Here is a 24,579-nt window from a genome sequence, read left to right on the forward strand (position 1 = left end):
CTAGCTTGTTATGACTAGAGTGGTTCTACTCAGGTGGTCCATTTATGACTGATATAATGCACAGAAAGGCACCTGAAATATTCCTCTTCCAGTAAAGCTTGAAAGTTGCAATGTTTGAAAATTATTGTATTTTTACTGTTTTTATGCTATCATAATGGCAAAAGTATTGAATTAATGTATGGATTGTCTTTTATACTGGAGTCACAAGAACCCTAGGCACAAGAACTTAAACATGACCTTTGTTTAACCTTCAAATCTGTCTAAATTTGTTATTTACAGAACGTTTGTAACATATTGTAATGATAGATTAAGAACAAGTGAAATGCTTTTCAATGGAAAAAAATAGTTATGAACTTTTTAAAACAATTGTAAAAGCATACTAAAAATAAAAAGCTTTTATCAAATAAAGATATAAATCTATTTTTAGCTCATCTGTCACAAAGTGACAGGGTGAGCTTTTGTGATCACTTTAAAACTTTAAATATCTTCTTTTTAAAACCAAAAGAGCTAGAGCTTAAATATTTGGCATAAAAACATCTTCTAATGAGTGTGTACCAAGTTTGTTCAAATTAAAGTCCTGGGGTCAAAATTGGCCCCGCCCCAGGGGGTCATTGATTGATTTTCTGTATGTGCATAATTATAGTAAAGACTTAAAAAAAATTTCTTTTAAAGAATTCAAAAAGCTAGAGCTAAGATATTTAGCATGAAACATGTTCTAATGGGTGTCTTCTAAGTTTGTTCAAATAAAAGCCCTGGGTTCAAAATTGGCCCCGCCCCAGGGGGTCATTGATGTTCCTTATATGTGTATAGCAAAAACTTAAAAAATCTTCTTTGAAAAAACCCAAATGGCTAGAGTTTAGATATTAAGCATGAAACATCTTCTAGTAAGTGTCTACAAAGTTTGTTCAAATTAAAGCCCCGCCCCAGGGGTGTCATTGTTTTTAACTACAGTTTATGTGTTTCTTCAAATAAAAGCCCTTGGGTTAAAATTGGCCCTGCCGGGGGGGGGATAACTTAGAATCATTATTTTTCTTTATATGTGTGTAGTTAAAACTTAACATCATGAAACATCTTCTAATGGATGTCTTCCAAGTTTGTTCAAATAAAAGCCCTGTGGCTTAAACTGGCCCCACTTGGGGGTTATATACAGGTGAGGGACCTTAGGGGCCATCATGGCCCTCTTGTTTTATATTTTATTGGTTTTTAAGTTGTCATAACTAATTTGTAATGTTCCTGGTCAAATATCACTTACCACAAGACAGGCATGTTGAATAATTCAAACATGACCTTGACCTTAAAATGACCTTTATCATCAAGGTCAAGCAATTGAATACATTAATTGAGTTGTGATAACTGTTATTTTATTTCAGGATTTAATCAATAATTTGGGAAAAAAGAACACAATACAGGATTGCAATAATTTATGACTATAAATTTTTATATTATAACATCATATTGAGTATATTTTTTCAGGCATCATTTTCAGGCTATAGGTTTTGATGTCAGTGTCACATAACATCCGGCATTGCAGGTTTTCCCTGTCATTCGTAATCCATACATTTCAACTTATTTTTCTTTTCAGATTGTAATTTTTCAGCAGGTTTTGATGGTGTAATTGAAAGAATTGAATTTCTTCACAATAAACCATGTTCTATTGCTGTAATCATACGAGTTCCAGAACACGACTATCCCTCAGTACTGCCCTCGGTAATAACTTACATTTTTAGCTCACCTGACCACGAAGTGGTCAAGGTGAGGTATAGTGATGGGGCTATGTCCGGCGTCCGTCGTCGTGCGTCGTGCGTCGTGCGTCGTGCGTCGTCAACAATTGGGTTGTTAACAGTCTAGAAGTCACAGTTTTGATTGGATCATCATCAAACTTTGTCAGAATGTTTATCTCAATGAAATACAGGTCGAGTTCGAAGATGGGTTATCTCGGGTCAAAAACTAGGTCACAGGAGCTAAAAATAGAAAAACCTTGTTAACACTCTAGAGGCTGCAGTTTTCATCCAAATATTCTGGAAATTTGTCAGGAAGGTTGTTTTAATGATATCTAGGTCAAGTTCGAAGATGGGTCATCTCCAGTCAAAAACTAGGTCACAGGAGCTAAAAATAGAAAAAGCTTGTTAACACTCTAATAATTGGGTTGTTAACAGTCTAGCAGTCACAGTTTTGATTGGATCATCATCAAACTTTGTCAGAATGTTTGTCTTAATGAAATACAGATCGAGTTCGAAGATGGGTTATCTCGGGTCAAAAAACTAGGTCACAGGAGCTAAAAAAAGAAAAAGCTTGTTAACACTCTAGAGGCTGCAGTTTTCATCCAAATATTCTAGAAATTTGTCAGGAAGGTTGTTTTGATGATATCGAGGTCAAGTTCGAAGATAGGTCATCTCAGGTCAAAAACTAGGTCACAGGAGCTAAAAATAGAAAAAGCTTGTTAACACTCTAGTGGCTGCAGTTTTCATCCAAATATTTTGGAAATTTGTCAGGAAGGTTGTTTTGATGATATCTAGGTCAAGTTCGAAGATGGGTCATCTTCGGTCAAAAACTAGGTCACAGGAGCTAAAAATAGAAAAAGCTTGTTAACACTCTATAGGCTGCAGTTTTCATCCAAATATTCTGGAAATTTGTCAGGAAAGTTGTTTTGATGGTTTCTAAGTCAAGTTCGAAGATGGGTCATCTCCGGTCAAAAACTAGGTCACAGGAGCTAAAAATAGAAAAAGCTTGTTAACACTCTATAGGCTGCAGTTTTCATCCAAATATTCTGAAAATTTGTCAGGAAGGTTGTTTAGATGATATCTAGGTCAAGTTTGAAGATGGATCATGTCGGGTCAAAAACTAGGTCACAGGAGCTAAAAATAGAAAAAGCTTGTTAACACTCTAGTGGCTGCAGTTTTGATCCAAATATTTTGGAAATTTGTCAGGAAGGTTGTTTTGATGATATCTAGGTCAAGTTCGAAGATGGGTCATCTCCGGTCAAAAACTAGGTCACAGGTGCTAAAAATAGAAAAAGCTTGTTAACACTCTAGTGGCTGCAGTTTTCATCTAAATATTCTGGAAATTTGTCAGGAAGGTTGCTTAGATAATATCTAGGTCAAGTTCGAAGATGGGTCATCTCAGGTCAAAAACTAGGTCACAGGAGCTAAAAATAGAAAAAGTTTGTTAACACTCTAGTGGCTGCAGTTTTCATCCAAATATTCTGGAAATTTGTCAGGAAGGTTGTTTTGATGATATCTAAGTCAAGTTGGAAGATGGGTAATGTCCGGTCAAAAACTAGGTCACAGGAGCTAAAAATAGAAAAAGCTTGTTAACACTCTAGTGGCTGCAGTTTTCATCTAAATATTCTGGAAATTTGTCAAGAATGTTGTTTTGATGATATCTAAATCAAGTTCGAAGATGGGTCATGTCCGGTAAAAAACTAGGTCACAGGTGCTAAAAATAGAAAAAGCTTGTTAACACTCTAGGGGCTGCAGTTTTCATCCAAATATTTTTGAAATTTGTCAGGAAGGTTGTTTTGATGATTTTCAGGTCAAGTTCGAAGATGGGCTATCTCCGGTCAAAAACTAGGTCACAGGAGCTAAAAATAGTAAAAGCTTGTTAACAATCTAGTGGCTGCAGTTTTGATTAAAATATTCTGGAAATTTGTCAGGAAGGTTGTTTTAATGATTTCTAGGTCAAGTTCGAAGATGGATCATGTCTGGTCAAAAACTAAGTCACAGGAGCTAAAAATAGAAAAAGCTTGTTAACACTCTAATGGTTGCAGTTTTCATCCAAACATTCTGGAAATTTGTCAGAAAGGTTGTTTTGATGATTTCTAGGTCAAGTTCGAGGATGGGTCATCTCAGGTCAAAAACTAGGTCACAGGAGCTAAAAATAGAAAAGCTTGTTAACACATTAGGGGCTGCAGTTTTCATCCAAATATTCTTGAAATTTGTCAGGAAGGTTGTTTTGATGATTTCTAGGTCAAGTTCGAAGATGGGTTATCTCCGGTCAAAAACTAGGTCACAGGAGCTAAACATAGAAAAAGCTTGTTAACACTCTAGAGGCTGCAGTTTTCATCCAAATATTCTAGAAATTTGTCAGAATGTTTGTCTTAATGAAATACAGATCGAGTTCGAAGATGGGTTATCTCGGGTCAAAAAACTAGGTCACAGGAGCTAAAAAAAGAAAAAGCTTGTTAACACTCTAGAGGCTGCAGTTTTCATCCAAATATTCTAGAAATTTGTCAGGAAGGTTGTTTTGATGATATCGAGGTCAAGTTCGAAGATAGGTCATCTCAGGTCAAAAACTAGGTCACAGGAGCTAAAAATAGAAAAAGCTTGTTAACACTCTAGTGGCTGCAGTTTTCATCCAAATATTTTGGAAATTTGTCAGGAAGGTTGTTTTGATGATATCTAGGTCAAGTTCGAAGATGGGTCATCTCGGTCAAAAACTAGGTCACAGGAGCTAAAAATAGAAAAAGCTTGTTAACACTCTATAGGCTGCAGTTTTCATCCAAATATTCTGGAAATTTGTCAGGAAAGTTGTTTTGATGGTTTCTAAGTCAAGTTCGAAGATGGGTCATCTCCGGTCAAAAACTAGGTCACAGGAGCTAAAAATAGAAAAAGCTTGTTAACACTCTATAGGCTGCAGTTTTCATCCAAATATTCTGAAAATTTGTCAGGAAGGTTGTTTAGATGATATCTAGGTCAAGTTTGAAGATGGATCATGTCGGGTCAAAAACTAGGTCACAGGAGCTAAAAATAGAAAAAGCTTGTTAACACTCTAGTGGCTGCAGTTTTGATCCAAATATTTGGAAATTTGTCAGGAAGGTTGTTTTGATGATATCTAGGTCAAGTTCGAAGATGGGTCATCTCCGGTCAAAAACTAGGTCACAGGAGCTAAAAATAGAAAAAGCTTGTTAACACTCTAGTGGCTGCAGTTTTCATCTAAATATTCTGGAAATTTGTCAGGAAGGTTGCTTAGATAATATCTAGGTCAAGTTCGAAGATGGGTCATCTCAGGTCAAAAACTAGGTCACAGGAGCTAAAAATAGAAAAAGTTTGTTAACACTCTAGTGGCTGCAGTTTTCATCCAAATATTCTGGAAATTTTTCAGGAAGGTTGTTTTGATGATATCTAAGTCAAGTTCGAAGATGGGTAATGTCCGGTCAAAAACTAGGTCACAGGAGCTAAAAATAGAAAAAGCTTGTTAACACTCTTGTGGCTGCAGTTTTCATCTAAATATTCTGGATATTTGTCAAGAATGTTGTTTTGATGATATCTAAATCCAGTTCGAAGATGGGTCATGTCCGGTAAAAAACTAGGTCACAGGTGCTAAAAATAGAAAAAGCTTGTTAACACATTAGGGGCTGTAGATTTCATCCAAATATTCTTGAAATTTGTCAGGAAGGTTGTTTTGATGATTTTCAGGTCAAGTTCGAAGATGGGCTATCTCCGGTCAAAAACTAGGTCACAGGAGCTAAAAATAGAAAAAGCTTGTTAACAATCTAGTGGCTGCAGTTTTGATTAAAATATTCTGGAAATTTGTCAGGAAGGTTGTTTTAATGATTTCTAGGTCAAGTTCGAAGATGGTCATGTCTGGTCAAAAACTAGGTCACAGGAGCTAAAAATAGAAAAAGCTTGTTAACACTCTAATGGTTGCAGTTTTCATCCAAACATTCTGGAAATTTGTCAGAAAGGTTGTTTTGATGATTCTAGGTCAAGTTCGAGGATGGGTCATCTCAGGTCAAAAACTAGGTCACAGGAGCTAAAAATAGAAAAGCTTGTTAACACATTAGGGGCTGCAGTTTTCATCCAAATATTCTTGAAATTTGTCAGGAAGGTTGTTTTGATGATTTCTAGGTCAAGTTCGAAGATGGGTTATCTCCGGTCAAAAACTAGGTCACAGGAGCTAAACATAGAAAAAGCTTGTTAACACTCTAGTGGCTGCAGTATTGATTCAAATATTCTGTAAATTTGTCAGGAAGGTTGTTTTGATGATTTCTAGGTCAAGTTTGAAGATGGGTCATCTCAGGTCAAAAACTAGGTCACAGGAGTTAAAAATAGAAAAAGCTTGTTTACACTCTAGTGGCTGCAGTTTTTATTCAAATATTCTGGAAATTTGTCAAGAATGTTGTTTTGATGTTTTCTGGGTCAAGTGCTAAGATTGGTCATGTTCGGTCAAAAACTAGGTCACAGGAGCTAAAAATAGAAATTTTTTTTTAACACTCTAGTGGCTGCAGTTTTGATCCAAATTTCCTGGAAATTGGTCAGGAAGGTTGTTTTGATGATTTCTAGGTCAAGTTTGAATATGGGTTGTGTCCAGTCAAAAATTAGGTCACATTGCCCAAATATGGAAAAATCTTTATAACACACTATAGGTCACATGTTTGACTCAGTCGCATCAAACTTGGTCATGATGCTTGTTTAAGACATTGCTTGGATGCGGTTGTGTCAGGTGAGCGATCCAGGGCCATCATGGCCCTCTTGTTATTTTTACATAAGCAGGTTGTATTGACAGCAAATTACCCATGCAGCTAACTCATTGACATCAGTTCAGCTTTCATTTTCTGTTGGGAAAACAATTCTGTGTTGTCTCAAACTAGGTATTTAAGTAATTTTACCTTGGAAATGTGCATCATATCACTACCAAACCTTCTTCAAAACAGATTCCGGAGACCTATTTATAGCATGTCGTTTCTAAAAATGGAAGATTGGGATTTTCAATTGTCAGCAGCTTTACTAATATAAATATAGAGAGCAGAAATGTAAGTCTATAAGAAGTATCTAGGGTTTTCCTTGTTCATGTATTTTAAAGTCAGCAATTGTTATTCCCCACCCCCCACCCCCCCTTAATTCTTTTGATTTTACAGTTATATAAAAAAAATTATGATTTATATAAAAATAACATACTTAAAATTTCTATTAGATAAGCTGGAGGCCACTTTAAATTGTAAACCCACTTAAAGCTATAATTTCTGCTGCAAAAAAATCATTTTGAGTATTTAAACTCATGTATGAAATAATAGTTGGCATATTTATTACTCCTGTGACTCAAGACTGTTATTAAATTGGTGTAAGGGCATGATTGACTTATAATCTTAATTAAATTTCGTAAAAGTAAGCTTATGTAAAGACATTGCTTTTGATTGCTTTTAAGATCCCTAGGATTAAGGTCACAGTGTATTTTTTTGTGTATGGTCAAGGTGGCTATAACTAAAAATAGAAAATTTGATGTCCAGTCAATAAGTAAATTAGAATGAGGTAATACAATGAGACTTTCTTTGTTGCAAGCTTTTGTGAAGACCTCTCTTTGGATTGCTTTTTGGTCAAGGTCAAAATAGAATATTTTTTTTAGGAAAGTTTCCCTGTCATGTCTGAAGTTTGGAATGAGATATTTCAACGAACTTTGTGTATAGCAAGCTTATGTTAAGATGTCGGAGTGTTGCTCAGATCTTGGATGTAACTTGATTAGTCAGAATCCCCCAATGAATGTAATATATTGACCAATGAAAATCCTGATGGACAGAATTCTGAAAAAAAATTTGTAATCTCGAGGCCAGGCTTCTATAATTGAAATTTTGTATTACTTTCATATTCTTTGTATATCATTTTATTTTTAGATCAATTACTCGGAGATGTTAGTAAATCCAGACTGTTACAACTTGAAACAGATACAGTGGGAGACTGGCTGTTATATTGAACTGAAATACCACCAATCGGTAAGTCACTGTCACATTTCATTGGAAAAATAAAATGTGATGTCAGATAATTGTCAGACTGATTTCATAAATCATCTTGCATTTTTTTATTATCAGTTTGCTTCTTTTAACCTAAACCAGGTCATTCTAATCCTATATGAGATAAAACGTCCAATAAATGATTAGGCCAGAATGGTAGTCTAGTGGTAAGGTGTCTACCTCTCAACCTAGGTATCATAGACTCGAGCCCAAATCGGGTCATGACCATAATTCTTCATATGACACCAGTACTTGTGGGTTCCAGGAAGTGGAATCGAAAGTGATTTATGTAAGTTGCAAGAACTTGTTTTGCAATCAAGCTTAGATAAATATGTTTGAACCAAAGCAAAACCATCTGACATATTAAAAGAAAATTTCAAAATATTTGCATATTGAATAGAAAAAAGTTAAGAACATGATCAGACAGCACAGATAATTATGCTGGCTTTCCTTGGTCTTCACTATGGTCAGTCATAGAAATATTGAGCTGCCACCAAAAGGTTAAGGATTAAGATAGCTGAACCGTCCAATTACCTGCACAAAGTAAACCAAAATCGGCAATGATATAAAGATTATGATGACCCCAATGCATATAGTATTTGAACTGTCCGTAAAAGGTAAACCAAAATAACAAAGGGCAAAGATTTTTATGCCCCCCGGCATACGGTTTTTGAACCGTCCTTCTGACATACTGTCAAGTTGGAATTATCTTAACTTCTTAAAATCTACTTGTACCAGTGGCTTCATAATGCACATATTTACTCATCAATACAAAGTAAATGATCGGTATATCTTACATTTTATCCTAGCTTTTTGCCTGGACATTTGTGTTTTACAGCATATTCTTGTTTTTTTGTTTTAGGAAGAAAATGAGTCGACTGTCACATCCCAAAGAAGAAGAAAAAGAAATCCATATATATTGGTGAAATCTTATCAGCATGCTGAACAAGCATTTGCATGCATATCTGTGGCAATTAGGAAGATCAAAGAGTTAATGAACACAATAAAGAAAGGTGCAGGTGTTACTGATCCGGTATGTTTAATGTACACTGTTGATTAAAGTGACTTGCCTCCAGATGGGGTAAATAAATCTTCTAAAATATCAAAGTAAAAAGAAAATATTTATAGTTTAAAAACTGTATAATGTTCACAATTCCGGTGTTACTTTGAATAAATTGACAAAATTTACTATTTTTTTTAATAAATTGACAAAATTTACTATTTTTATCACTCTCACTTTTTCATTTAACAAAGTTTTTTACAGTCTGAAAGTTTATCATTTTTAGAGAAAATTTTCAAGATAAGTACTAACAAAATAACGGACAATGCAGACCAATGATCCGACGGCATCGATGTGCTAAGAATCTATTGCCACCAGCAGGACAATTGTTCATTGAGTCCTTTACTTATTTAAATGCTGATCAAATTCATTCCTTTTTGCACTTAGAATATTTAAATCATGTATATTAAGATACTTCATTATTATGCCCCCATTTCGAAGAAAAGGGGGTATATTGCTTTGCACTTGTCGGTCCATCGGTCCGTAGACCAAATGGTTTCCGAGTGATAACTAAAGAACCCTTAGGTCTAGGAACTTCAAACTTGGTATGGTGATTGGTCATGACCAGTAGATGACCCCTATTGATTTTGGGGTCAAGGGGTCAAAGGTCAAGGTCACATTGACCTTGAAAGCAAAAACGGTTTCCGATCAATAACTAAAGAACCTTAAGGCCTATGAACTTCAAACATGGTATGGTGATTGGTCATGATCAGTAGATGACCCCTATTGATTTTGGGGTCAAGGGGTCAAAGGTCAAGGTCACATTGACCTTGTAAGCAAAAACGGTTTCCGATCAGTAACTAAAGAACCTTAAGGCCTAGGAACTTCAAACTTGGTATGGTGATTAGTCATGATCAGTAGATGACCCCTATTGATTTTGGGGTCAAGGGGTCAAAGGTCAAAGTCACATTGACTTTGAAAGCAAAAACAGTTTCCGATCAATAACTAAAGAACCTTAAGGCCTAGGAACTTCAAACTTGGTATGGTGATTGGTCATGACCAGTAGATGACCCCTATTGATTTTGGGGTCAAGGGGTCAAAGTTCAAGGTCACATTGACCTTGAAAGCAAAAACGGTTTCCGATCAATAACTAAAGAACCTTAAGGCCTAGGAACTTCAAACTTGGTATGGTGATTGGTCACGACCAGTAGATGACCCCTATTGATTTTGGGGTCAAGGGGTCAAAGGTCAAGGTCACATTGACCTTGTAAGCAAAAACGGTTTCCGATCAGTAACTAAAGAACCTTAAGGCCTAGGAACTTCAAACTTGGTATGGTGATTAGTCATGATCAGTAGATGACCCCTATTGATTTTGGGGTCAAGGGGTCAAAGGTCAAAGTCACATTGACTTTGAAAGCAAAAACAGTTTCCGATCAATAACTAAAGAACCTTAAGGCCGAGGAACTTCAAACTTGGTATGGTGATTGGTCATGACCAGTAGATGACCCCTATTGATTTTGGGGTCAAGGGGTCAAAGTTCAGGGTCACATTGACCTTGAAAGCAAAAACGGTTTCCGATCAATAACTAAAGAACCTTAAGGCCTAGGAACTTCAAACTTGGTATGGTGATTGGTCACGACCAGTAGATGACCCCTATTGATTTTGGGGTCAAGGGGTCAAAGTTCAAGGTCACATTGACCTTGAAAGCAAAAACGGTTTCCGATCAATAACTAAAGAACCTTAAGGCCTAGGAACTTCAAACTTGGTATGGTGATTGGTCACGATCAGTAGATGACCCCTATTGATTTTGGGGTCAAGGGGTCAAAGGTCAAGGTCACATTGACCTTGTAAGCAAAAACAGTTTCCGATCAATAACTAAAGAACCTTAAGGCCTAGGAACTTCAAACTTGGTATGGTGATTGGTCATGATCAGTAGATGACCCCTATTTATTTTGGGGTCAAGGGGTCAAAGGTCAAGGACACATTGACCTTGTAAGTAAAAACGGTTTCTGATCAATAACAAAAGAACCCTTAGGCCTAGGAACTTCAAACTTGGTATGGTGATTGGTTATGACCAATCAGATGACCCCTATTGATTTTGGCGTTAAGGGGTCAAAGGGCAAGGTCACATTGACCTCTTAGGTAAAAACGGTTTCAGATCAATAACTAAAGAACCATTAGGCCTAGGAACTTCAAACTTGGTATGGTGATTGGTCATGACCAGCAGATGACCCTATTGATTTTGGGGTTAAGAGGTTAAAGGGCAAAGTCACATTGACCTTGTAGGTTAAAATGCTTTCCGATCAATAACTTAAGAACTCTTCTGCCTAGGAACTTCAAACTTGGTATGGTGATTGGTCATGACCAGCAGATGACCTATAGATTTTGGGGTCAAAGGTCAAGGTCACATTGACCTTGTAGGTAAAAACAGTTTCCGATCAATTAACTATAAAAGCTTAGGCTTAGGAACTTCAAACTTTGTGTGATGATTGGTCATGACCAGCAGATGACTCTTTTGAGTTTTAGGTGAAGGGGTCAAAGGTCAAGGTCACATTGACCTTGTAAGTAAAAACGGTTTCTGATCAATAACTCAAGATTGCTTAGGCCTAGGAACTTAAAACTTGGTATGGTGATTTGTCATGACCAGCAGATTACTCCTATTGATTTTGGGATCAAGGGGTCAAAGGTCACGGTCACAATGACCTTGTAAGTAAAAACGGTATCCAATCAATAACTAAAGAACGCTTCGGCCTAGGAACTTCAAACTTGGCATGGTGATTGGTCATGACCTGCAGATGACCCCTATTGATTTAGGTGTCAAAGAGCAAGGTCACATTGACCTTGTATGTTAAAACGGTTTCCGATCAATAATAAGAGAACCCTTAGGTCTAGGAACTTCAAACTTGGCATGGTGATTGGTCATGACCAGCAGATGACCCCTTTTGATTTTGGGGTCAATGGGTCTAAGGTCAAGGTCACATTGACCTTGTAGGTAAAAACGGTTTCTGATCAATTTACTAAAAACGCCTAGGCTTAGGAACTTCAAACTTTGTGTGATGATTGGTCATGACCAGCAGATGACCCCTATTGAGTTTTGGGTCAAGGGGTCAAAGGTCAAGGTCATGACCAGTAGATACTTTATAACCCTTATTAATTGTTTGATCACTGGGTCAGAAGTCATGCATAATAACCTTATCACATGACTAATTGGCTGCTGATAGTGGGGCATACATGTTTTACAAACATATCTTGTTTACTTCATTATTTTGATGCTTGACAGCAAAACTGTAGTAATTCCTTTTGTTATTTCATATAAGTTATTGCAGTTTTGCGGTCAACCCACGATTTGAACTTTGTATATTTCTTTTTCAGGCACATCACCCTGCTTATTATTACGGCTACAGGAGAAACAAATATGGTGTAAAATATCGTTAATGGACAATGTTGTATCAGACTGTACTGTAGTTGTTATGTTTCCATGGTAACAGGACAATAATTACACTAAAAGATAATGTTGGATGAGCACAATCATGGAAAAGGTTATGTAGGAGATTAACACAGACTTTGCTGGAACATAAATAGATTAGCCTTTGCCACCATTACAGGGTCATGCCAGATTTCATATCCATGGATTTTGACTTAAGACTCTGTACTGTTGGCAACTCAATTTGTTTATTTTGATATTGAAATCCCTTAATTTTTGTACGGACTAATTGAATTTAAAAGCAGACTTAATACAGTGGTTAATAATATTTAGTAAACAGTGAGCATTCATTTGTTTTCATGTCCTGGAGCTGTGACAACAATTTAACTTAGAACTTTATTCTTGTGACTTGTTACAGTGAGACTGCAGCTGCTATTCAGATGACTGTTCCTTGATGCTATATAAATCCTAATAGTGCTTAAACTGACTGTTAAGTAATTGTGTAAGTAAATTCTTTATTCATTGAGGCAACATGGATGGACAAAACAAAATATTACATTTGTTCATAGTGATTGTAACTTATTTATTTATTTACTTTTAGTCTGTGCTACATATTTATTTATTTACCTTTTGTCTGTGCCAACTTATACAATCAAATACTGTTTCTGTGATTGATCACATCTAAATACTTTTTCTGAAAAAGATCACAATGAAATACTATTTCTGAAAAATTTAATGATCACAATTGATATTTCTGTAAATGATAACAATTAAATACTGTTTCTTTGATTGATCACAACTAAATACTTTTTTTCTGGAAAAAGATCACAATGAAATACTATTTCTGTAAAATTTAATGATCACAATTGCTACATGTATTTCTGTAAATGATCACAATTAAATACTGTTTCTGTGATTGATCACAACACCTTTTCTGAAAAAGATCACAATTAAATACTGTTTATGTAAATGAATGCAATTAAATATGTTAGTTAATTAAAATAATGAACTTAATTTAACATTCATGAATAAATTGTTTCTTCAAAGTTGTGTGCTGTTGTATTTTGTCTACACTTGTTAAGTGCCCCTCTCCCTTATACATGTCAAAAGAATGATCCTTCATCAAAATTTAATGGCTACAATTTTAAAAGCTTACAAGTTTTATTTTTTTGCAATGTTTGTAGATCAGATACATGTAATGTGATGATGTCGGTCTAATGCAGTAAATTCAATTTTGCATTAATACAAATCTTTACATTTATAAAGGTCATTTTGAATAAATAGCAAGAATACAATAATGTAACTGCAATTATATTTAGAAATCTGTTCCAACAATGGGCGATCTTTTCAGCATTACCAGATGCATTATTTTCATACACTTAATATTTAATGTATTTGCAGAACAAAATTGGGAATTTTTATGAAATATTATTTACAAACTGTCTGCTGAATTTATACAAATCTGTAAGAATTCATACGAAATCATTAAATGATGACATAAATACTATTATTGATGCAAGTTGTTTAAAATTTATTCACCATAATAAAATAGATCATATTTTGGTAAGCCCTATCTCTTGTTAAAGTAGGTTGTTTTTTATTTTCTTATAGTATCTTTCAGTATCTTGTCCCTTTGAATTTCAGTTGCATGCCTCTTGATATGTTTACAGATTTTCAAACATCAAATGTAGAAGAATTAGGAACACAGTAGTATATTCCCAATCCATTGTATCATTTTACATTTTTATTCCAAAAAAAAAAGCAGGTTAGTCACCCACTCATTAAAGTTGAACATCTGATAATGTTACTTGTCCATGTCTGTCAGTCAGCCCATCTTTTTAGCCCGTGACTTTAACTCAAAAGGGACTTAAAATATTTTTAAGTCTGGAGCATAACTTGAAAACCACTGGTTGGAATTTTTACAATGCAACTTCATACAATGGTCAAATGCAGTGGAATGAAGTACAGTGCTCAAGAATCATAACTCTATTTGGACTAATTACATAGTTATTGCCCTTTGGTACTTTTTTGTCCAGTGCATAACTTGAAACCACTGGTTGGAATTCTATGCAACTTAAATGGTCAATCGTAGGGAGATGGAGTGCAATGCACAAGAGCCATAACTCTATTTAGACTAATTGCATAGTTATTGCAGTTTGTTCCTTTTCCTTGTCAAGTGCATAACTTACAACCTAATGTTTGGAATTCAATGCAACGTCATATAATGGTTAAGCGCAGTGAAAGAAAGTGCAGTGCTTAAGAACTTGACTCTATCTGGACTAATTACAGAGTAATTCAGTAAAACTTCATCAATGATCAACCACTGTGAAAGGAAATGCAATGATGTAACAGAACCACAACTATCTTTAATTAACCATAACCCTGTTTCAATTCTTTTACAAGGTATTCTGTTACTAGTACTTTCCTCATTTCCAAAGCAATCTTTGGGGTGGGTATTAATCACATTTAGTGATAGCTCTAGTTATGCACAATGTCGTGTCAGTCTGTCCATTGGTAGACCACATGGTTTCACTGTTTACCTTGAAAACTATAAATCACAGTCTTCCTATTTCACAAAGTGATTGATCATAACTAGTAGATGACCCCTATTGATTTTGGGGTCACAGGTCAAATGTTTAGGTCATAGGAAACAATGGAAAACTTTTATACACTAGATTTAATAGGTCTGGATTTGGATGACTTGGGAAAAGGGGTTGGTTTGGAAAGTTTTTTGAAGGTATTTGATTCAGGTAAGTAGAATCTAACCATTAAATTTTCCCTTTTTTTGACCAAAAACCGGGGCCATTTTTTCTTAACCAAAATTTTGACCATCAATCTTAACCAAATTTTTCCCACTAAATTTACCCCAATTTTTCCACCCAATTAAAGGGTTCCTAACCTTTTGATATTGCTTTCCCGACTTAAAATTTTTTAACCTTTTCTGCCCCAAATTGATTTTATTTTTGACCTTTAAAATTGGGATATTCTAATCTTGGGTTTAAAGTCAAAATTTTTGCATTATTTGACAAATTTATGAAACTCAATTCTATTTAATAATTTCCTCCATGGAAATTTATAACAAAAACTTAAAAGGGGAAAAATATTGTTGTTTAACTTTTTTTAAATTTGTTGTTTTGCATTATTGGGTAAAATTTTAATTTTAAAAAAATTTCTTCAATTTTTAAAAATTTTCTTTAACATTTTAAAATAAAATTTTGTTAAAATTTTCTCCAAGTATTTAAAAAAATTTTCTAAATGAAACCTTTTTAAAAGGAAAAATTTAAAATTTTTTAAAAGAAAAAACATGTTGACTTTCCTATCAAAGGGTTTCCTATCAAAAACTAAAGACCCCTTAGGCCTAGGAACAACAAACTTGATATGGCGATTGTTCATGACCATAAGATAACCCATATTATTTTTTTGGGTCAAGGTCATATTGGCCTAGTAGGTAAAAACAGTTTCCAATCAATAACTTGACAACTCATGGGCCCTTGGTCTTCAAACGTTGTAGGTGCATTGGTCTTGGCAAGTAAGTAACCCCTTTTGATGTTGTGGTCAATAGTCAAGGTCATATTGACCTTGTAGGTAAAACAGTTTCCAATCAATAACTTTACGATCCATGGGGCCTTGGCACTCAAACTGCATAGGTGCATTGGTCTTAGCAAGTAGATGACCCCTATTGATTTTGGGGTCAAGGGCTCAAAGGCCAAGGTCATTTTGACCTTGTAGGTAAAAACAGTGTCCTCACCCATTGGGCCTTGGCACTCAAACTACATAGGTGCATTGATCCTTGACATTTAATTGACCTAGGGTGGGGGAGTAACATTTCACCAACACTTTACAAATCACATGACTTATTTATACTTTCTAGCTTTACTTTACTGATGAAAGAAGACACTGGGTAACATTTTGTGCATTATTTCAGGAACAAGCAGTCACATCACAAAACATACAAAAGCAGATGGTTTCGTGAACACCAAAAGTTCACATTTCACTCATGGCTGCGCCACTCGTGAAATATACAGTTTGGTGCTCTCTCGGTGAAATATATTCCGATCTTACACTTAACTTAACAAATATCCTCTAACTACCCTGAAATTTTACCGGTATACTGTTGCATTTTTATTTTTGTTTGAGGTTCTTTAACCTGTTCATTATTTTTAAGGAATAAAATTAATTTTAGGCAAATTTTGATTTATAGAGAGGAGGGAACAAATTTAGTGGTCTTCAGCCATACTTGTAACAACAACAACAACGATATAAACAAATATGGCTGCCTCCATGGTACAGAGAATTAGCCGGTTATTTTTTCGTATTAAACAATACATTCCCGTCAATCCGTCTGAATATAGATATGCAGGTCTTTGTGGAAAACTACAAACAACATTCATGAAAGACATGAGGTAAATTTATTGAAGCAAACGTATCTGTTCAAATAAAAAACCTTTGAAAGTCAATACTGATCAATTTTGAGGTTACAGTAGCCTACTGGCGTGCGAGTAGTCTAGTTCCCGTACAAAAGCATTACCTGTATTTTTTCATTTCATTTAAATTCTTAATCTTTACTAGCATTCTTTAGAAAATAGATATCAAATCACACAAATATGCAAACCTGACAAAAATCCAAGTGTGGAACTCGAAACGCATTTAAAATCCAAATAATTATTGCACAATCACAGATTACACGGATGAATATCATTTTAATCAATGAAAATGCTATCTTTAGCGATGTCAATAACCGAATACTTCAGAGCATACTGTTGTACACAAACAAATCTGACTGTCACATAATATATACATGTGGGACTGTTTTGGCGAGAACATTTTTGCTAAATTATTTACACCAGTGTTAAACAACAGGTTTATCGTGAACAAAATACCTCGAAATCAATAAGGATTACATACCCGACATGGAAATTCTAAATTTTGAATCATTTATTATATTCAGACTTCCCCGAGGTCACTGGTGCAGGGCTAACGTGCTTGTTTAGGGTGTGCAGGTATATTATACTGTGCTCCTCTTAGTTCACGGTACTTAACACTTTAAAACAGTAAAGAACACAAAGTCAAAAACAGTCATCAGCATGATTAAATTTGGTAACCCAGTGTAGTATTTAACTTTCTCATCATTGTTTTCAAAGGACGATTCATTTAGTTTGACCTGCTGTAATTCTTGTTTCAAAGCATAGTTTTCATTTAGCAGTCGCTGAAGTTCACTGTTAACTTGACTTTGTGTCACTTGTCCCAGTTCATCAACACTAGTGTCATCATCATTGTTTGGTTCATCAAATGTTAGTTGGCATATTGGCTCTGGGTCTTGGTTCAAAACATCTGCAGGCAATGGTGTGGCAACAAACTCTGGCTCATTTGTGCTTGATAACTCTATCAGAGACCTGGCAACTTGGTGCTTTATACGATTCTTTTCCCTTTCTTGGACTCTTTTGTACCTGAAAAAATTATTCAATAAGGTCAAAAGATGTCTTTCATTTTTTTCCATTTATCATCTACATATGAGCCGTGTCATGGCAAAACCAATATAATGGCCCTGATCGGACTGAATGGATGCGCAGGCTGGTCTGGCTCTATGCTGGTCGCAAACCCATTATGTTGGTTTTGTCGTGACACAGCTCAAATATACTATATCCTATAGAAATTCTATTTGAAAGACCCTGGCTATATATGATACAGTTCTGTTATTACTTTATTCAGTGTTAAACTTTTAAAATAAAAAAAAAATTACATCAATAGGACAAGAATATAGAAGTAACTTGTCAACAAAAGTTAGTCATCAGTTTTTTTATAGTTTGAGCAAAATATTTATTTATATATCTTGAAACATATATAGAACACATACCGTTTCATGCCAGTTGAAGCTTGCTTAGCTTTCTTGCAGGATTTAGTGGGAGTCAAAAGGTCACTCAGTTGTAATGTTGGAGCCCAGTCTGGATTTGACTTATCATATAGATCAGCTGGTTTTCCTGCAATTTCATACACAATATTATTAATTTAACAAGATCTAGAACTTATCAATAACTATTGTTTATAAAGTACAATAAATTGTACAGCTTGACTTTTTTCCAGTTTTTTTTTATTGCAACAAAGAATATTTGTATTAAGAAATCATTGGGTGTGTACTGTACTTATTCTGACAGTAGCAGTAAGCTGTCGTGGAGGGGCTTTTCTCATTACAACAATAAAATTGGGTGACAATACATGGATGCCGTGGATGCAATTAGTAACGTACCGCTTATAAAATGCGCTGAACATATCCTTGTCGAAGGAGTGGGATGAGTTTTCCAGTTGATATTCGCTAGCCAAACCCTCCGTCGCTCTGTACTGGTCGGAGAGATAACTCGGACGCATAGATAACCCCGACACTTGAGAAATATAATTTTTTTAACTTTGTTTTTTAACAAAAAAGCACATGGTCACCTAGTAGTATAGGAGCAGGGCAGAATGTGATGATTTTTTGTAAGTTGGTAAACTTTTTAATATTTTTCAATTAACCGAAACTTTTCGTTGGCAAAAACTGCTTCAAAATGTTCCTTTTACTAAATTACAATGAGGTAGTTAGAAATGTATTGACCACAGGCCACTGACTTGGGAAATATGTTTGAAAACTTGTTTTTACATCAACAAAAAATATATAAAACATATAATATGTAAAAATAAATAAATGATGCTGATTTTCCTGTCATTTTTTACTTAAAAAATTTAAGTGTCGACTTTATCTACTGTTGAGGGGTAAAAAGATCATGTTTTTTATACCCTATTCAGAACCTTAAAGAAGTACCAATTCTCATTTTCATACAGAATTTTTTGTAGTGTAATGTAAAGTTTTTGAACTGAACTTTATTTAGGTGGTTCAATTTTTAAAATATACAGGAAGATTATTAAGATATTACAAAAAGTATGTGATTTAGTGTCGGAGTTATCTCTCCAACCAGTACTTAATTCTTTTGTTTGCTGCCCCTCATGCTCTCTAATTTTAGGAATATAATGAAAGCTACGTTTAACAGAATCACCGGCTGTATTAAAACAACCTTGAACCCAACAGGAAACTACCATTGTCAAAGTTAAAAATAGAATTTCTCGCTCTGATTACTCGGCAGGAAAGCCGCTTTGTTATCCTATCAAAATGGCGGATGGTAACCGGTCGCCCGGATGTGTGACGTCATGCGGGAACTATCTATAAACTTACACAACAAGAACTGTTATAAACTGTATCATTTAGTCATTTTTTTGCTATATGACACAAGGAAACAACAATATATTCAATCAAAATTAGTTTTCATTTGTCAGATGTAAACCGTGTGTCGGCCATTTTCAAAACAGTATGTCATCATTTACCTCACGGTAATGGTGATTTATTTCAGTTTTTTCACGTTTCAGTTAAAATTTCTTTAAGTTATTTTGCATAATTTTAAATATTAAAAGTATCATTACATTGTAACTCAAAATTCATTTTTTCAACAAACAAGAACATTTAGGAAATGATGATTGTTTCAGACATATGCACAAATTTAATGGACTTTTGTTGTGTTTTGCAGAAGTTTGTAAAATGTTGTTCAGTTTTACGTAACAATCTATAGATTTAGATTATTTTGCACAGAAACTTTGTTGTTAAGGTGTTTGAATAAGATATGTCAATTCTGACCAATTATAACAATGGTCACATGAAAATATGCCATTACTGTGAGATAAGTGATGACGCGGTATTAGTGATGTTGAGTATAATATAGTCGTACCTGGGGTGTGAGAGGTCTGGGGTTCAAATCTCAATTGGGGCAACTTTTTTAAGTGTCATTTTTAAGGAAGTAGCCATGATATGCAAGGATAAAGTGTGGCTGTCATAAAAAATGAACATAAATGATTTTTTGATGCAACTCAAGTCCTTAAAAATTCCCTATGTATCAGTCCCTGCATCTCAGTGAGCTGTAAGATGAATTATAGTATATAAAAATAAACTAATACAGGAAAATACATGCAGATATACAGTACGATTAAGATTGCAGAGATCAGAAAATACCACAGTGCCTGCAGCCCTTTGGCTACTTATTATTCTGCTTCAGTCAAATACAGGGAGACAATTCAGTTTATGATGCTATTAACAGAATGCAATATTTACTTCCCTTGATCTGTTCAGAAACAATGCCAAGGCAAATTCAAAAGAGGGGTAATAAAACCGTATATTTTTCTATCAGTTCAGAAATTAAAAATTGATTTAATTTTTATGATGCTTAAAGGGACTGCACTGAGAGACTCCCAGTGCAGTCCCTTTAAGCATAATAGAAATTAAATCAATTACTGATCAATGTAATCATCCCCAGGTCTGCTGAGTTTTTGACCGGAAATATTTATTTAGACTTTTGTACCATAATTTATGTTGCAGTGATTTTTTCGGTCATATTCCCAATTATTGAAAATAGTATATTATTTTCACAACCAACAGGAACAAATTTCCAATTGAAAGTTACAAAATAAAATTATGAAAAACAAAATGTAAAATCTTTGAAATTAAGGGCTTCTTCACTGTCATTATTATTAAATACAGTAGGCCTATATGAAGATGTTGTCCTAGACAGTGATTCTCTGCATTCATTTAATCACTGCAAAATTTAAGTCATGCATTTTTCCCCAATTTTTAAGAAAACATCGCTGAAATTCCCAATTCCATGGGTTAGGGTACCCAAAAATCTTGGGGGAAAAAACCCTGTGATGAAGGTTTGAGTTAATAATGTGTGTGCGAAATTTCAGAGCATTCCCTAACTATATTTCCAGAATAATTTGCTGTTTTTTTTATGTGCACAATGTGTTAAAAGGTGAATAGTGTGCTAAAATTATGGGAGGTGATCCACTGTGATAGCAGTGTGTTTATGTTCATCCTAGTCTCCCTTTTACAAGATTTTTATTGTTAAACTATATATAATTCTGTGAGCCAGTGTGAGCAATAATGTTGAGTTTTGGTGTCAATAGACACTACCCTATATATTTTTCGGAAATGTAGATGATAATTATGATGATTTTAAAAACAAAAAATAATTATTTGATAATGTCAAAAATATTTTCAATTTTTTGCATTGACTCAGACATTTGTCCAAAGCTTATTCATTTCTGTGGATCAAATCAGCATTAAAACAAAAATTTTCGTTATTTTTTTTGGACTTTACGAGTGAGATTGATGACATATTTACCATTATCATGTCTTTGTTTTTCTTTATTTTCAGATATTCTCAACCACTCAGAACAGTAACACTTGCGCCAGCATTAGGATTCTTGAGCTTTTTCATGAAAAAGGAGGAAGAACTTACTGACCAAGATAAAGTACGGGAAGTTGTTTACAAGGGAATATACGCCAAAGAGCAGGGGAATATTCGGGAGGCCAGCAAGGCGTTTCATGAAGCCTTGAACATGTCGACGGACTTCTTGAATGAGAAAAAGATTTCAAATAAAGAAAATTTGAATCATAAGGTATTCATATATGACCAGATTGCAAATTTATGTTTGGAAACTGGTGACTGGAAATCAGCAGAAGTAGTTTTTAAGGACACAATGAAGTTAGCGTTGCAGTTAGGAATGGCGGAGAACGATAATGCTATGATAGAAATGTCTTTGAAACTTGCCACAATATATTTATATTCCGGTAGAATAGAACTTGCCCTAACTGGACTGAAGCACTGTATAACGGAACAAGAAACTAAACTGAAAGCAAGACAATCTGCAGCAGAGAATGGAAGCACAGAAGACGATTCTGAGAAGGCAAAAGAAGAGGATGTCAATACTAAAGTATTACTAGGAAAAGCAATGAAACATCTAGCCAACTATCATCTACAGAAAAATGATTATAAAGGCGCTGAGTCACTGTTGCAGAAATCTCTTGAAATTTCACAGGAAACATTGGGTAGTAATGATGATAACTCATTTGCTATAATGAATGACTTGGCAACTTGCCAAATATTGTTGAAGGAGTATGAAAATGCTGAAAAACTGTTAAAAGATGGTATAAAACTCAGTCGTAAAGCTCAGAGTCTCATGCAGTCTGCATTTCTATCAAATCTTGGTGCTTTGTATATAAGGACTAAAAGATTTAGTGAGGCTGAGAAAGCATGTGAACAGGGATTGAAGGTAGCGGAGAATGGAAATGATGAGTACCTTAAAGGCCCGTGTAGAGATTGTCTTGCACGTTTAGCCCAGATAAAAGCTGCTAGTAAAGACTGAAACCTGATGTCACATTGGCCATAGCTTTTCCAGCAGCGGTGTAGTATTAGTGAAAGCCATGGCCAGTGTGTACTTAATACAAAATAATTTATGTATAACTAATATTTCAGTGAAAGCATTGACTGAAAGAACCTTGAGCTTTGTTATTGTTGAAATAGTGTTGTTCTGAACTTTTAAGACTGAAGTGATACCATTTTGTTATTTCCTCATTATATTGACACAGTATGTTACATGTTTTTAGGGAAATTTTTTAAAATATGTAAAAGTAAACCGTGCAGAACATGGTCCGTGTCCAAGTTAATAAAAAATTTAGAGCACAATATTAGGACTATTAAATTTTGATGGGTCAGAAACCAGCACAGAATGATTAATAACCTAATATTCGACTCAGAAGTCTGATAAAAGTAACTCGGATAACAGTTTTATAACCTTGAGGCGAGATGGCATATCTGTGCCGTCCAATGTCCTTTCTTGGTGTGCATTGATTGCAGGAGTAAAATCAGTTAATGCCAGTGTGCCAAGGTTTAAATGTACTATCATCTATCACACAAGGTGATTTGTCGAAGTCTAAGGCACTTTCATAAAAAAACTTCAAATTAATTGGGAATATATGATTGTAAATGTATGATATATATATAAAGGTATATTTATTTTTTACCTTCGCTAAGCTTCTTGTTAAGTTTGATGTTTTGAAAATTTGTTTATACATTTGGAGACATAGGTTTCATGTTGTTAAAATCACATTTTTTTTAAAGATTTCTTTTAACCCTTTCCCCCATGAGCATATTGTGAAAAATGGCCGTTTTCACTGAAAAGCCTCCTGTTACAAGTTCAAACTGCTATGAAACTATGAAAAATGCTTCAATACTAATCAAACTTGGCACAAATGTTGACTGGACCATTGCCTTTGTAACTACATGCTCAGTCTTTAATTTCCTGTTACCATGGCAACGAGGGGACATCTCAAAATTGCCAAAAATCACTATTTTGCCTCGATTTTTTCCATCAAAATTTATTTCAAAGTGCTGCAACTGTTCAAGGGATTGAGATAGAGTCAAAGGCTTTTCAGCTTGGTTAAACGTTACATTATGATCGACCTGGGGTCATTTTTACCCTCTCACAAGTCCAAAATTTTCTTGGCGATGAGGGGGACTCCGCCCCCCTAACAGAAGGGGGCACATCCCCCTTCTGGCAACCCCCTGATGTATCTTTTGGATGGGGGGCGGCGCCGAAAAAGTGCTCAATTTTTTAAGCAACATTTTTCAAACGAAAACTTATGTTTGGGGTCCAAATAGGACATTTTTTCACTATTTGAGGCCTTAAAAAGGGGGGGGGGGTCGAAAGTGCGTTGTTTCGCGTATATATGTGGTAAAGGGTTAAGTTTGTAAACCATTATAAGAATATTTTCTTTAAAAATGCATCAATATTATAAAAAAGTTATTTATTTGTGAATAAAATTGTTCAGAGTTTGCCATGTTTTGTGTTTCAGTTTTTGCAGTCTGAATGTAGAAGTTGACATTAGTATATACAAATTTATTTTTAGTTTGTGTTGGAAGCAATAAGCTTTATATTGAAACACTCTTGAATCCATTCCTGGAACCAACTAGTACTAAGCAATTAATATAAAGTTTCTTGCTCAGGGAAACAATGGTTTGCCACTGACAGGGTTTGAACCAATGCAGCTAGCAATCATTAAATTACTAGTCTGAAGTGTTAACCACTCGGCACGGCCTCCAAGTTTACATTCATGAGTTATTCTGCTTAGTTTATACAAAATGTAAGTGAACAGTTCTAGACCTTGACAGTAAGTAAGGTTTTAGTATTCCTTAGTACATGTACATGTCTTCTTCAACTGAAATTGATTTTTTTAACCATAGACAATGTAGCAATAACATCACCTTTTATGTTCTGTGACCTTTAATTTCTTTGTTCCTCTATGCAGGAGAATGTAGCAATAATATAATAATGTCACCTTTTATATTCTGTTGACCTTTAATTTCTTTGTTCCTCTATGCAGGAGACAATTCTGTTTTCCATATTTGAAATGAAGTGTAAACATTTAATCTACTCACACGAAGCGAATCTGAACAAGAAAAACCTTAAAGGTATCAAATAATAATACAACTATTTTTAAGAAAGAGAACAAATAATTATATCATTAATGATTATATTTTTTATATTAAAGCACATGGGACCAGTAAGTGAATATGGTGT

The 24,579-nt window shown here is 34.7% G+C and overlaps 3 protein-coding genes across 3 annotated transcripts in view; 2 read left to right on the forward strand and 1 right to left on the reverse strand.

Annotated features, from left to right (window-relative positions):
• Positions 1-13,123, forward strand: part of LOC132741106 (uncharacterized) — a 54,206-nt gene extending 41,083 nt beyond the window's left edge. The window contains exons 19-22 of the mRNA XM_060729200.1: positions 1,583-1,707; positions 7,607-7,705; positions 8,586-8,756; positions 12,096-13,123. Of these exons, the coding sequence (XP_060585183.1) occupies positions 1,583-1,707; positions 7,607-7,705; positions 8,586-8,756; positions 12,096-12,158 (458 nt within the window). The 3' untranslated portion in view covers positions 12,159-13,123. The remainder of the gene's footprint in view (positions 1-1,582; positions 1,708-7,606; positions 7,706-8,585; positions 8,757-12,095) is intronic.
• Positions 13,124-16,381: 3,258 nt separating this feature from the next.
• Positions 16,382-23,471, forward strand: LOC132741108 (tetratricopeptide repeat protein 19, mitochondrial-like). Its single transcript, XM_060729202.1, has 2 exons — positions 16,382-16,550; positions 21,375-23,471. The coding sequence occupies exons 1-2, from the start codon at positions 16,417-16,419 to the stop codon at positions 22,363-22,365; spliced, it is 1,125 nt and encodes a 374-aa protein (XP_060585185.1). The 5' UTR covers positions 16,382-16,416; the 3' UTR covers positions 22,366-23,471.
• LOC132741110 (uncharacterized) lies at positions 16,848-19,215 on the reverse strand. Its single transcript, XM_060729203.1, has 5 exons — positions 19,092-19,215; positions 18,392-18,478; positions 18,002-18,125; positions 17,198-17,594; positions 16,848-16,904 (listed from the first exon to the last, which is right to left on the reverse strand). Exons 1-5 carry the CDS (start codon positions 19,213-19,215, stop codon positions 16,848-16,850), a joined length of 789 nt encoding a protein of 262 aa, XP_060585186.1.
• Positions 23,472-24,579: the final 1,108 nt, after the last annotated feature.

The sequence above is a fragment of the Ruditapes philippinarum genome, unplaced genomic scaffold (assembly GCF_026571515.1).
Source record: "Ruditapes philippinarum isolate M1 unplaced genomic scaffold, ASM2657151v2 ctg3196_1_1_1_1, whole genome shotgun sequence".
NCBI lineage: Eukaryota > Metazoa > Mollusca > Bivalvia > Venerida > Veneridae > Ruditapes > Ruditapes philippinarum.

Excerpts from the sequence above, each read along its gene's own strand:
- LOC132741108 (XM_060729202.1), top strand. The coding sequence starts at position 16,417 with ATGGCTGCCTCCATGGTACAGAGAATTAGCCGGTTATTTTTTCGTATT. Across the intron at positions 16,551-21,374 it reads ACATTCATGAAAGACATGAG|ATATTCTCAACCACTCAGAA; the intron begins GTAAATTTATTG and ends CTTTATTTTCAG.
- LOC132741110 (XM_060729203.1), bottom strand. The coding sequence starts at position 19,215 with ATGGTAGTTTCCTGTTGGGTTCAAGGTTGTTTTAATACAGCCGGTGAT. Across the intron at positions 18,479-19,091 it reads AACAAAAGAATTAAGTACTG|AGCGACGGAGGGTTTGGCTA; the intron begins GTTGGAGAGATA and ends CGACCAGTACAG. Across the intron at positions 16,905-17,197 it reads TTGACTTTGTGTTCTTTACT|TATGCTCTGAAGTATTCGGT; the intron begins GTTTTAAAGTGT and ends TGTGTACAACAG.